Genomic DNA, 14,309 nt, shown 5'->3' on the forward strand with positions numbered 1-14,309 from the left:
CGATTTAAGTTAAATGCAAATAAATTAATTTATACCATTATTAATTAGCCTAGAATTGCAATACTAACTTTTTGTAAACTGATCTATTACAAATAATTGGTATTAAAACTGAGTCTGTCTGTTTGAACTTGTCTGTTTGAACTTGTCTGTTTATTTAAGATTCGGGGTTTTCATTCAATATTTTTCGCTATTGATTATTAATAGTGACTTTTAAATGAACAATAATCGTTTATGATTTTCGGGACCCAATAAAGTGGGAGCTCCTGGTATTCCATCTTCGAAAATGGGAACCCCCACGATCACTTTCCCTGGTGTGCAACCAACCCAAGCACTCCCACCTGTCATTGCAATAGCTTATGTCAACCGCAGTTGACCCACTTGTAGATCCCCTGACTTCGCATATTATACCATTCCATCTTGCATCTCATAAAGGCCCCGCAGGAACCAGGGCTTTATTTTTGGGTTATATGCTCAGAGAACGCTCCCTTTTCGACTGTCTTTTATCGCAAGCCAAACTTCCGCTCAGTGTATCCCCACCCCAATTTTTATGGAGCGTTCTGCGGGCAGTTGAGCGCCAGGCGGCCTTTTTGTGATTGTGCTGACAACAGAACCAGGCGAAGAAAGACAGCCGACGAGCTGTTTATGATGATGATTTGTGCCATGTGCCATATGGCATATGCCACATGCCATATCCATGCGATACAAGTTACCATGATTTGATGTTTTGGCTACGTCTGGGCTGGAAAACTGTTATAAACACCACTGTTTGTGCTGCATAATTACTGCCTGTTGTTTATTTCCTGTAACATGCAAGGCGAAGCCCTCCCATAGACCGCCCCACCGTCAGAAGACAAATAGAAAATAGGTCTATTCATGGGGGCTTATAAAGCTGTTGCAAAACGCATTTTGTCTTATCAGTGAGGCAACTGTCGGCTAAAGAACCCAAAAGGCTCTCGGAATATTCCACATTGCGAAGCATTATATTTGTCTATCAACAGATACAAAAGACTGGTACTTATTTGTAGGTCTACTTACTCAGGCAGTTTCTTGGCTTTTCCTAACCAATTTTTTGTGCAACTCTGGTTACCACGGGCCAATATCCAGCCAGTTTCTTTGACCTCTTTTAGTTTCCATGAGTCGAAAAAGTTTAACATTCCGTTGTGCAAAACCAAAACTTAGCAATAAGGAATTTACAAGTATTTCCAGTGAGCTTAAGTTCTAAAGTTGAAGACGAAATGCTAATGAGGTCTTAATCGGGATCTTGAATGTAAATATTTATATCAAAGGAATTCCAAATATTTACCACGAACCCAAAAATATTCCACCATGGTTTTGTATGGATATAATATTTAACAATCTACAAATTAATAACTGTATAGTCTACAATAATATTTTTTATAAAAAATGTAACTAAATTTGAAAAACATTGTACTTGTTAGTTCATTCCCGTTTTCACAGGGTACCATGACGTCGATTATATGCGTGATTTTGCAATCGTCGCATTTTGTTGGCGCAACCCCACGGCACGAGAATCAAATCAATTAGTTCGCTTGTCAAATGCCATGTTGTATTTTGGATTAACAACTGAAGCAACATATTCGGCGATATCGATAAAACGATAACAAACGACGCGTGGCGAGCTCAACTGTACTTAGAAGCACTTTAACCTTGTATTTTTATATTTTGCCCCGCTAATATAATCATACCTGGAAGGAAGCAAATAATACCCAAAGCTTGACCATAATTTACATAGGCAACTAATGCTATTTTTGGGTTTTTCCGCTGGGAGGGGGTTTAAAAACCGATCCGTTTAGCTTGACCCTAATCCAGTTGACCGCCACTGTCTATTTTGGTTCCTTGGTTCCAAAAATGAAAAGAAGCTCCGCTGTCCGCGATCGTTATCAGTGTAACTTAGGTCAGTCACATTGGCTAACGGTTGCAGGAGTACAGTCGCGGTCAATTGGCTAATACAGTGCGGCCTCGATGAGCTGAGCTAAGCTGTGATTACACAGCCTAATTAAAATACCACCTCGATAATTGGGCTGAAGTACGGGTACTCAAAGCCTCCACTCGATCGCACAATTTGCAGTGCCGAATTCCCTTATCGATCGATCCGGGCGAACGACCCTCACTGGGGTCTCAACTGTGTACCCTCGTTATTATGCAAGTCCCTGGCAGACTTTGGCCAAATATTTTAGCCATGACTAGGCCGAGAGGGCCCGGAATGCTAACTGCTATCTGCTATCAGCTATCTGCGTCGCTTCCGCGTCACTTGATTGATCAAAGAATGTTCAGGCAGGCAAACCCTTTTTCGCTTCTTGTCGCTCTTGCGTTGTAAACCAAAACTTGGCGATCTGAGGGCCCGACACTCGAGAGCCCCGGCGGCTGATGTTACGTCTGATTTGGAGCTGATAAAATGCCAGGGCGTTTATTGTATTTGACTTGATTTGTTTGGCATTGTCTCTGTCTATCTAATTGCTGTCTACAGAACTAGAATTCTCGGAATTGCCGATGGCCAAATACTAGAGACGAGTGTGTAGGATTACGGGCTACCACTAACTGTAATTTCAGTTAGCTGGACACTCGCTACACCGGCAGGTGATTCAGTTTCGAATGGACTTTTGGCCTTCAATCTATGTGAGTCCAATTGTGTTCATTGAAGTTGCACATGTGCACCATTTCTGAATGTATTTATGTTTAACAGAATTATGTTTATAAAAACATAAAGTGGAAGAGGTTGATATAGATAAATGTTTAAATCTCTCTTGAAGGATTCGTTAGAAAAGTATGCAACAAAAAAATTCTGTTGAAAATTCGCACAATAGTCACACCTCTAATGCTGGATAATATTTTATATCATAAATGCTGAGCTTCAGTGGTGAAGGTCAAGTTGGAATAAAACTAAAAAACAAAAGATTTGCAATCCAAAATAAAAACCAAGAGCTCCGTCATTATATTTCAGTTTTAGCGACTGAAAAAACATGCATTTAAGAAAATTTTTGTATTGTTGGCCCCTGAAATATGGCGTTATTACAGTGGGCATAGCTTTTGGACTCACGGACTTCATCGTGGGCAGCGTTGGATGGGACATGGTTATCAGAAACAAATATCCGGACTATGTGGTCGAGTTCTTCAGAACCATGGACACCCGAATCTGTGTGTCCGGATTTGCCACCGTTTTCTGGTTGATGATGACCGACCACTTCCTTTTGATCTATGCCGTCTTTTACGTGAGTTCAAATGAGTGTGTGCGAAATCTAGCAAACAAAAAACTATCTCTAAAAACCTTCTAAACTCAGCACAAACTTCTGATAATCGGAACTTGGCTGTTGATAAACTACATGGTATTTTTGTTCACCCTTGTCACCGTGTTGTTGGATAGCTTGCTTATCCTTAGAATAAGTATGTTGGGATTGGATGTGTTACAACCAACTATAACATTTTACTTTAAGTTGCCCTCGGATACTGCTTGATCGTGGTGAAGTCCTATTATAGTGAGTTGGCTGAGGCTCAGGAGGAATCATCCGATTCCAGCGTGGAATCAACTAGCGATCAAACTAGCGATTAAAATGCCTCAAATGTAAACATTTTTTAAGTCAAATAGCAATAAATTCGACTTATATAGTATAAGTAGTCGTTTTATTATATGAACTAAATACCTTATTTATGCATTAATTCAAATAACCAATAAAATTAAATTCGATTCCGAACTCAGTAGTCTGTACCCTCCCACTTTTTAACCGACGCTTGTTGTGTGTTTCTCTTCCTCTTTACTGAAAGGCAAACAGGATTAAGCGATAATGAAACTGCACTTTCCGAAAATGCCGTCAAAAGCCCCGCTTCAGACTCATTAAAAATCCATTAAACTCGATAAAAATGAGAGGGAAGCAGGCTCCCCAGAAAGAGCGAGACAGAAGGCGGAATAAGCATTTCTTAATAAGCTTTACACACAAATGTGGAGCACTTGGTGACAGTTCCCACTGAGTTTTTCGGTTTTTTCCCCCCAAAAAGGGTGAAGTCAACACAGGCCGAATAAAAAGAAAAACAACAAAAAAGTCGAAAGCCGAGGGCCGGCCACTTAAAAGCTCATTTTGTGAGTGCATTTCGATGTTGCATTTGCAAATAAATCATTCGGTTTCCCATTCGGATTTCATGCTGCTCATGAGATATGCAAAAACTCGACGAGTAAATCAGCTTCCAAAGCGTTTTAACTACAAATGAGCCAAATCAGCGCTGATCACGAGCAGCTTATGGTCACGCATTCATTATGAATTAAATCGTATATCAACGGATAATCCGATGCACTAGTGATACCCAAAATCAACTGGTAGGATTTTATATAAGTAGTGTGGCATTCCTAGTGGATGAGTCACACCAAAGTGACCCCTTATTAAATAACTGATCCAAATAATCACTTCCTTAATAATATTTCTTAAGACGTAGGTTCACTTACTTGAGATACATGTGTCACTTTGTATAGATGACTAATACTTTGAACGTCTGTCAAGCCACCATTTCCGTTTTACAAACAGCAGCAGCTATTTAGAAATAATCTAAACACCCAATTCCTTTTACATAATATTTATTTTAAATAAAATCATTATCATATAAGTATGACGTACATTTAAGAAAGTGACAAATATATGTTTCAATTATATGTTTTTATATAAAAAATGTTTCCTATCACAGTCCACTTCGTTGAGTCATCGCTTGAGCTCATAACTCATTTTTGTACTAACATCCAGTTATAATGAGCAGGTCTTTAGAGAACCATAAAACCTATTTACCAGATACAGCTACACATACCAGATACAGTTGCAGTTGAGTTGAATGACACCCTCGAGTGCAGCCCACACTCTGTGTCAAACATTTATCAGGCAATCGATAAGGAAAGGAGCTCCCCCGATCCGATCCGATCCGCACTGCTTCGCTACAAAGTTGGGGATAAAGTTATCAACGGCATAACTCCCGATACAAAGCGGTTGAGTTTGGTTTGTTGTTCACAACTTTGTTTAATGATTGGCATAAAATTCACTTTCCGACTGCCTGCCGTGCGTTTTATGCCCTGGATATGAATCGGGGTCGGAGTGCTTAAACTCCTGATCCAAGCTGCCGACTGCTCCTCTAGAATTTATGCGGTGCCATTAAAGAAGTGTCCATAAAACGTTGAGCTTAATTAAAACGCCACGTAACGCGAACCCACGAGGATGGCGTTTAAAGTTGAGCTGCATATCGCGGGCAGGCAACCTATATTTATGGCTACAAAAATCGGCATCCTTTTTCAGCGCCTAATGAGATTTTCACAAAAGCAAAAATCATAATTTCCACGCGCAACCAAGCGCAACAAATTGCCCGTTTGCCAGGTGGGCGTGGCACTTGCCACAGTTGCACACCCAGCTAGTCACACCCATTTCTAAAAAATAAAAGAGAAAAGCGGCATGTTTGAGTGAAATAATATACTTTAATAAGATATTTATAAATAGGCTCAATTATATTGTATTGGTACTCACCTTGTTTGGACCTTGACTGCATTTTTTTAACTGTTGATTACCTCACTATTTGACTTGGGGAGATTTTCATATTCGTTGGGTATTTATTCCTTGTCAGCTGACAAGCAAAATCGTTCACTCTCACTTTTAACTTCACTTTGAAACCAGCAGAATGACAACTTTGATTCGTAGATTAAGTGGCCTTTAGGAAAACAAATTTATGGACGCTCCTCAAATGAGGAATTTAAAAGTGAATAAAAAGTGAAGTGAAAAAGGGAATTTCCGTGTTCATCCGCTAAATATAAAGTATACACGGTTAGCTTGCCAGCGGAATTTGATTTATCATCATTATCAAGTACCTGAACGAATGCAGAAGGAATTTCATTGTTCTAAATCAAAGTCTGAAACTCGTCCATATAAATCTAATCGGTGTGGTCAAGAAAATAACTTCTATTGCGTTTTCAATTTAATTTTATACGCGAACTGTGAATCTGTCTTATGACAGAAAGCGAATGCAGATTAGAAAATCAATCTACTGCAACATTTTTGGCTTCGTTCACAACAAATTGCCGCAACGATTATCTATTGAGTTGCCACAGGCAAGTTGGCAAATATTAATAATCCGCCGTGTTGTACCGCTTATGCAATGAGCCGCGGCAATTACAGATTTCTTTGCGATTGCCCGCCCATCGAGGCGTAAGCAATCTAGGGGCGCTGAAAATCCGATACCCAAGTGGATCATTAAAATCTGAAATTTTCTGCACATTTAACTTGCCACGAGATACTGTATCTGCGGCTTCTTGGGACATATCTGTCTGGGTTCGCATATCAATTTCACCCCAGGACGATCTGCACCCCAGGAGCTTGATATCTCGGCGGTCAGGACTTGTGTCCTGAACCCTTTCGTCGCATAAGGCAACTTAATTCGCTTCCGTTTGCCAATCCAAACAAAAAAGAACAAGAAGAACGCATAAGGATGAGTGCACTGAAACAAGAGTTTATCAAAACAACTGCTGCTGTTATTTTCTTTTAGCTGAATAAACACTTTCTTGTTAACAGACACATATTTAGAATTTTATACACACTATATGGCGCTAATTGTCATGTTTTTCAGTACGATGATACATTTATAATTAGATTTATATTTCAAATTGTATATATGAAATGATTTCCTAGCTACTTTGGTTTCAGTGTAGCCTCTATTGCAGGGGAGGATTGACAGTCCTTTCGACAGCTTCCCCTGCGGTTCTGCCCCTCCCCCCCTTTCATTGCCCCTCTTCCCAGCATTTGTGTGTCAGTTGCCAGTTTCGCGTCTTTCCGCTTCCGTTTTTTTTTCTTACATGCGACTGAGGACGGCGACTCGACCCAAAGCGACCCCATAAATCCGCTCACTGTTTGTCTTAGATCGCCCCACTCCCGTTTTCCATCTCCAGCTGTCCTTTCTCGTAACTTTTCCTAGTCGCCAGTTGTCCTACACACATTTATTTTCCTTTTAAATGTGCTTTTTGTTGATTTTATTGCATCGCTGTGGCAGTTCAATGAACGCATTTGCCGGCGCCATTTGCCAAGTCATTCCCAGCCACATCCCCAACCTCTTGTATATACATATATGTACCCCTGCTATAGGGCAAAAGCCCTTCTTGGCACGTTGTTTTTCTTAAATATCAAATATTCCAACATATTACATTCTCATACTCGTTGGAGGCACGCAAACATTTTGGCGTACATTTCCGCAGGAAAATGGCAGCCGAAATGCCAAAAGGCCAGCGGACCAGGTGCCGAAGGTGGGTGAAAGTGGGTGCTTTTGGGCGACCCTTTGCAGCATGTTCATGCCGCTTAACATGCAACTGGGGGCGCAGTGGAGCCGCGGGTGGGGCAGAGTCATGGCTAGACTTGTTACGCAAAGGGCGACTTTTTGAGGCAGCTAACAGTGGCGCAAATTTGGAAACAAAAGTGCATGAATCCGACAAAAAAATAAATTTTAATGCAGTGTCAAAAATAAAAGTGTTACTATTTCATGTTAACCTTGGACTAATTAGTATTTATTATTTGTAAATTAATGAAACTCTCTAAATTTCTGGCCTGACCCACTGTTGTACCATCTCATTTTGCCCTTTCACCGGACTGATCCATTATGTTATTACATTTACTACAATAACCAAATTACAGGTCTGTCGAGGGGCAGGCACTTCCGTTCTATTGATTACATTTGCATTTTGATTAACAAATGATTCGACCCCTACCGCATCCCCACCCCCAATTGTGCATTGCGACTTCATTGCCCAGTGGAGCATTATTCACCGGCATTTGAAATGCCTGGGGGCAGGTGTTTAGATTTGCTTTAATCACTTTTATTACTTGTCAAACACGATTCGCCCGCAGGCCACGTTTTCCGCACTGGGGAAGTGTGTGGGCTGGATGTTTTGTTGGCTTTGCGGTTTTTCGTTTACATGTTTGGGAACAGCAAATGTGTGTAAAATTCAATATGCTTTTGGCTTTTGCGGTCGCCCCGAAAAACTTGATACAAGCGGACGACACGTGCCCGAAAAGCGAAACCCGAAAACTGAAAACCAGGAAACCGCAAGATCCTGTCCAGATACAAGGGCGCGGTCGTAAACCAATCTGGAAGGGAATCAATTAAAGCTCATTAGCCTGGCCCAAAAATGAAAATAGCCAGGAAACTCGAGCGATAAGGCAGCTGTCCGCCCGTCAAATATAAATATATAGTGGTAATATACGATTCGATAGCAAAGTCCGCAGCGAAAAGGCGGATGCCACTGGAGACGATTCGATAGAGCCGGTGTCATGGAATCTTTGGCAAGGAATTTCGCAGCGATTTATTTACGATTTATTTTGATTTTGCTATTGGGGCAATCTTTATGAGGCTCCCACTATGCGGACCATAAATCTCCGCCAGCAGTGGCGCTTTAAAGCTATATTCGCACGTCATCCGGACGGGACTGGGTGTGAATTGAGTATGTGATATGACCCAGTCGTCCCCGATTGACTGATAAGGCCCGGCACTCAGAATAAGTGCCCGGTCATCTAACAGTAATTAAAAGGAAATCACATAATTAAATATATTTCTCAAGGACTCTCTAAGGCGAAGAAATGGGGCACCAAACATACTTCAAATATATTTGCTTATACGCAATCTTGGACCAATTCAACGCCACTGATTTCCCTTTTGCCTTTTAATAAGTCATAATTATTATAATACATAATTATGATTAATTATAAATAATGTCAAATTTCCGGGTAAAAACTCTTATGTAGCTTTAGGGTTTCTACGAAAATACATATAATCTTATTCAGAGAAGTAGCTTTCAGGTAAAGTAATTGTTTGTAGTAACTCGAAATAATTGCTCTGTTGAAGGTTTTCCAGCCCATCGATCTTATGAGCCTTCCGAAAACAACTTTCACCTGTGCCAACTGTCAAAGATTTCCTTATAACTACAGGCCACACGATACCCCACGGCGTGACTCATTTCCCAGGCATTTTCGCATTTTCACCTGGCCAAATGGAGGCTCGCCAAATTCCGAGTGACCAACTAGCGCGTGGACACGGAGTTTAATCGTAATCAGTCGTTGATATTGATTGGGCGATACCGTGCCCCTCACCCACCAACAACCTCCCACCGCCCGTCGACTGGCACCACCCACCGCCTCAAGAAGGCCGCGATGATTGACAGCAAATAGCGGCGCTTAGTGTGCGAGTGAGCGGGGCTGCTGTGCGAGGGAGAGGGCGATATGGGAGCTGGTCAGCAGTTGGCCACAAAGTTCAAGTGGGGCCAACAAGGAGCTGCCAACTCGTTCCACAGCCACATGGCGCTGTGAACGCGATAATCAAGTGCAAATATTTATTTGGCAATGCACTGCTTGTTAATTAATTGATTTTGCCACGTTAGGAAAATGGCATTTCCGGCAGGATGTCAAAAATATAAAACTTGAATTGAAGAAAAAGTTCACAAATTTCCAGTCCCTTTTGGATTTTTTTGCACTTAAAGGTCGAATTTTCAAGCAGTTGAAGCCTGTAAAATATTATAATTATATTGTGTACCATACTACACATTTACTATTTTAAAATAAAAAATTGCATATTTAAAAAAATTTTAATATAATCAGTTGTTGTTCTTTTAAAAATAAAATGCGATCCACTGTATTAATGTCTTCATTGAATTAATCAAATCTCTCTCGAAATGAAGAAACCAAACGAAACGTAACAAAACAATTTGTTTGCCAAAATGGCAAATTAAATTGTTAAGTTTATTAAACGGCATAGTTGGTTGTCACGCCGATGTCAAAAAGGCCAAAACGGTAAACGGCGAGGAAACCAAAAAATAAATAAAAATAGCCAAAATGCTTTTGGCCGGGCCTTGAGTTGGCTATGAAATCTGGCCAAAACAGCAGCTTGGCTTACTCGGAGCCATTAGGCAGACAATAAGCTGCGTCTTTTTAAATGCCTGTCTGTGGCAGGTTCTCGGCGACCGGCGCATGCAATTAAAGCCAGGCCGTGTAGTTGGCCAAGAGGTTAAAATGACCACCCACGCCGTCGGCTGGCCAATTAGTTTGATGAGCGTTTTCAACTGCCGTTGACGGCAAATGGGAAGAGCAAAAAATTAATTAGCTTTTTGCGGTATCCGCTTGATTGGCCAAATTGACAGTTTGCCCTGCGAAAAAGAGCCAAAATAAAGATTGATTTCAGTTTGGGATTTGTTTTTACAGGGTCATTGGTAGGCTGGCCTACAACACGTTATTACTTAGTTACTTAACCGCTAACTTAATGTGTAAAAGAAAGATAAGCAATCAATATAATATAATTACACATTTTAATCGTATATTGTTAATACCAAGCCCCTTTAAATGGGTACAAGTGTAATCTGGAAAAACACCTGCTCAAATATTCCATAGAATTTCCACTAAAATAACATCTCATTCATCTCAAGAGGCCAGCAATCCAAACATCACAAAATATCGATTAATTGGTTCTATTGAGTGGGTCCAAAACACATCCCAACTATCTCGATGACAGCCACGTCTTAGAACTTTTATTTCGCTAATGAACAGCCCTCGGCTATCACTTGACAACTTAACATACTTCGGGTTGTTTGTAAGCGAATCTAATCGGTGGCAATCTCCGTGGCACATTCCTTGTGACGTCACAGCGATAGCAATCCGGCAATCTGCTGGGGCCCGTGACTTTGGCCAATATTTTTTCACGAAACTTAAATCGACTTTCTACTTACTCGCAATGTAGGAGCTGCTGTTTACGGCTCTGGGCAGTTGGCAACAGCCTGATAACTGGGCCGAAAAAAATTAACAGTAATTGTTTACGATTTTATAAGGGGCATGGGCTCTGAAGAGGTCCCATCGAAAATGGAATCTGAGTCACGGGAGTGATGAAATTGTCGCTCCAAATTATTCAGGGAACAACCTTTGTACCGAATCGAAAATATCGGCCGACTGAAGGGAAGACAACACAACCTAATCCCACTTAAGGTTTCTGTTATTTTCACTTCACATTTGAAAAGTGTAATTATCTTTTGAGTACTGAACGTGACTGGAGGAATCGAAATGTAATTTTCGACCCCACAGATAATCCTTATTGGTTGACCACATGTTTACTTTTCAGTTCAGGGCTAAAACTTTTAATAGTAAGACGACTTAAACCCCCATTTAATTGATGGTAACTAAAATAAAGTGAGTCCCTTTTTTAATTAAATATTTTTGTCATTATCAATAGGACCCTATTTGTACCCCAACTAATTCGAACCTTCCGAAAATATCCCCTTTAAGCCGTCTAATTATCGGCTAATTCACACCCACCTACTCAATGGTCAATCATCTCACTGTCATGCTGCTAATTTCGCCAGACTTTAATGAGCTTAAAGTGCCTCCCAGTGGGGCAATCGAATCCAATTCAATCCAATCCGTGTCTGTGCCAAAATGCGTCAGCAATCAACCGGGTAACCAAGTGCCTGTCATTGGTCGTCATCGGCCGGCGTCAGGAATCAGAAATCAGGCGTACACATCGAACATCGATACTGACAATGGCCCTTTATCATCGGCGCATAACAAGGATGGCAAGGAGGACACAAAAGAGCGAGGAGCGGACTGCTCACGGTGCACAAATCGCCATTGTCTCGTCAAACAAAGCAGTGGCACTTCCCCATCCACACCCACACTTACATCCATGTCCATGTCCACGTCCTTATCCAAGACCATGAATCGATGGCCAGTGGACCGAGCCCCTTCTTGTGTTCCGCATCCTGGCTGGGAGCCATTGTCAATCAATGTTCAATCAACTGCTGCATTTTTGGCAACTTCCGCTGGGTGAAGTAGAGTAATGCTGTCCAATTGACACACTTCTTGTGCACTTAGAAAAACGATGAAGTTTAAGATGTACTTAAAATATTCTAAAATATTTGCCTTATGGTTTCTGGTTAATATAATATTTATTATGAAAGAAATGTTATATTCTGAATATATTTAAATTTGTAAAATCCCTTTCGAAAAGTTTTTGACTTTTTTTCGAGTGTCCTGGCAACGGATGTTGCATGCGGGTCCTCATTCTGTTGCTTTATTGTGACCCTAATCGCTTTAAATAGTGATACACTTAGGGGTAGTTCCGCTTTATTGCGTGGGTGTTAACCGTTTTTATGGCCATCCGGAACTATTGCCATTCCCGTGATTGTGATTGGGACTGAGAGTAAGCCCATTAGGAGAACAGCTCGACCAGGAAACAGATCCCGGCGAGGGCGTGTCCGCCGCCCAAGACCATGGCAGCCATCACTATATCCTCGAGTCGCAGTGGTTCGATTGTTTGAGTTTGGGTGGGAAAGAAGTGCAGGAAGCCAGCCTTTACGGCCAACTCGTGGACATCGTCTACTAGTTTATTTTGCAAGCCGGTCTCAAACAAGCGTTGCACATGATCATTGTAGTGTTTTTCCAGAACCCAGTTTTGCTTGATGACCTGAACGGCCCAGGTGTAACCCACGGGATTGGATAACTTCTTCATCCTGCGCCTTCGCAGGAATTTCTGTTGGTATAGATAGAAGTCCATTCTGTCCTCCGAGTCTACATAGGCGTAACTTGGATCCAAGCCATTTCTCTTCTGCAAGTGTAGGGATTCCTCGACCAGAAGGAATCTCTCCCTTAACTCCTCCGAGCTGCCATAAACTGAATTGGGTCTGATGTTGTGCGTCTGGAGTAGTATGTTCACATTAGCCGCCTTCAAGTCGGCCAAGTTTTCAATGGGTCTCTGGTACAGTTTTGTGGTCAGCATCATGGACAGCAGTGCCACATATAAGTTGGACAAAATGAATCCAATGGCGAATAGCAGAAGTAGTAGCATCAATTTGGAGCCACTCGAAGACTGTGGCAAAGATAGTTCTCGGTTCAGCAGAGTTTGTACGGCCAGCAGGAGGTACTGACCCACATTCCATTCTTTGAAATGCCAGCGATGGAGCAAGGAACCCATTACCGCTATATACACCACTATAATACCAGTTCCGATCCAGACGTACAAGTCAAAGGGCCTGAAGAAATAGTAGAACTTCTCGATGGGGTTTCCAAATGGCGCCATTATGGCCACACGATTCAAGCGAACTGGCTGACTGGTGGCATACGTGTAGGTCCTTATGAAGATACTGCCACAGGCATCGATTTCATCATCACTGACCATCTGCACACATTCTGCGGTGGAATAGCGACGAAATTCACGAAAAGGAGTCGCTTGAAACGTTGCATTGAGTTGATCAGCAAATATTTTTAACATGGTGACTATACTGCCTTTATAACGATTCGGGGAACTTGGCAGCTCATCCTCGTCCACAAAGCAATGAGGTGGGTCGTTGGTCACTAGAACACGCAGTGGATAGCCCATCAAGTTACGGGTGTTCCTGTTCTCAATATACTCTTTCAAGTTTGTAGACACCGTCTGCAAGTAAGGATATGGTTTTATTGACCACAGTTCTTTCTGCGAGTTGTAAATTAGCACTTTTGAAAAGCCTGCACTCCAGTATGCTTTACATATATCCACATAACTGTTTCGATTTTCTTCATCATTATCTATCAGCAAAATGTTATTATATTGCCTATCCGTAAGATACGATCTTAACACATCCATAGTGGCCAAATTTAAATTCAAATCACTTTCGAGTCGTATTATTATAAGCACAGGTTCGTCGTGATAGGTTTTAAACTCTTCACTAATGTTATTAGAAATGATAATTTTCTGGTAATTGTCATCTAAACTTGAAAATTCATATGATTCTGTTCCAAGGCCAAAGTAAATTTGGATTTTTATCTTAAGTTCAGCACTCAAGTGTGATATAATTGTGTCAGGTATGGAAAAAACTATCCTCAAAAATATGATTATCAGAATGATTCTAAGCAGCGACATCTCGAAAGGCTTGTAAGTTAATAAAAGTTCTTCGAAAATCAGGCGGCAAAGTAAGCTCGGTTGGTTAATTCAATTAAGCGAAATGATTAGTTAGATAAACTTATTATGAGCAATTAATTACGGACTTAGAAAGGCCTCAAATACATGTAATTTATATTTAATTAAGTGATGAATTGGACTCGTTGACACAACTTTAAGAAGGGCTTGTCAAAGTAATATGTAATATGCCTAACTTAATTTTAAAATATTATATTTTATACAGTATTTTTTGTGAAAGCTTTTTCAATGTATTTGTTGAATTGATTTCAAATTTATGCAATACATAAATATATAAAATATTTTAAAATTTTTAAAAAATATGTAAATAAATTTACTGGCTCCAAAATAATTCTTGATTTCAACATTGTATTTGTTTC

General features: G+C 40.8%; 3 protein-coding genes across 4 annotated transcripts in view; 2 read left to right on the forward strand and 1 right to left on the reverse strand.

The window, feature by feature from the left end:
* The window catches only part of LOC117136132 (ras guanine nucleotide exchange factor glfB), a 55,416-nt gene that overhangs the window by 18,917 nt on the left and 22,190 nt on the right, over positions 1 to 14,309 (forward strand). The window lies entirely within an intron of this gene.
* On the forward strand, positions 2,975 to 3,600 carry LOC117136136. The gene is made up of 3 exons (XM_033296841.1): positions 2,975 to 3,230; positions 3,300 to 3,402; positions 3,453 to 3,600. Exons 1-3 carry the CDS (start codon positions 2,982 to 2,984, stop codon positions 3,566 to 3,568), a joined length of 468 nt encoding a protein of 155 aa, XP_033152732.1. The 5' UTR covers positions 2,975 to 2,981; the 3' UTR covers positions 3,569 to 3,600.
* On the reverse strand, positions 12,114 to 13,893 carry LOC117136134. The gene has a single exon (XM_033296838.1). The coding sequence runs from the start codon at positions 13,891 to 13,893 to the stop codon at positions 12,208 to 12,210; it is 1,686 nt and encodes a 561-aa protein (XP_033152729.1). The 3' UTR covers positions 12,114 to 12,207.

The sequence above is a fragment of the Drosophila mauritiana genome, chromosome 2R (assembly GCF_004382145.1).
Source record: "Drosophila mauritiana strain mau12 chromosome 2R, ASM438214v1, whole genome shotgun sequence".
Classification (NCBI taxonomy): domain Eukaryota; kingdom Metazoa; phylum Arthropoda; class Insecta; order Diptera; family Drosophilidae; genus Drosophila; species Drosophila mauritiana.

Coding starts and splice junctions, on each gene's coding strand:
- LOC117136136 (XM_033296841.1), top strand. CDS start 2,982: ATGCATTTAAGAAAATTTTTGTATTGTTGGCCCCTGAAATATGGCGTT. Junction 3,231..3,299: donor TGATCTATGCCGTCTTTTAC/GTGAGTTCAAAT, acceptor TTCTAAACTCAG/CACAAACTTCTGATAATCGG. Junction 3,403..3,452: donor CTTGCTTATCCTTAGAATAA/GTATGTTGGGAT, acceptor TTTTACTTTAAG/TTGCCCTCGGATACTGCTTG.
- LOC117136134 (XM_033296838.1), bottom strand. CDS start 13,893: ATGTCGCTGCTTAGAATCATTCTGATAATCATATTTTTGAGGATAGTT.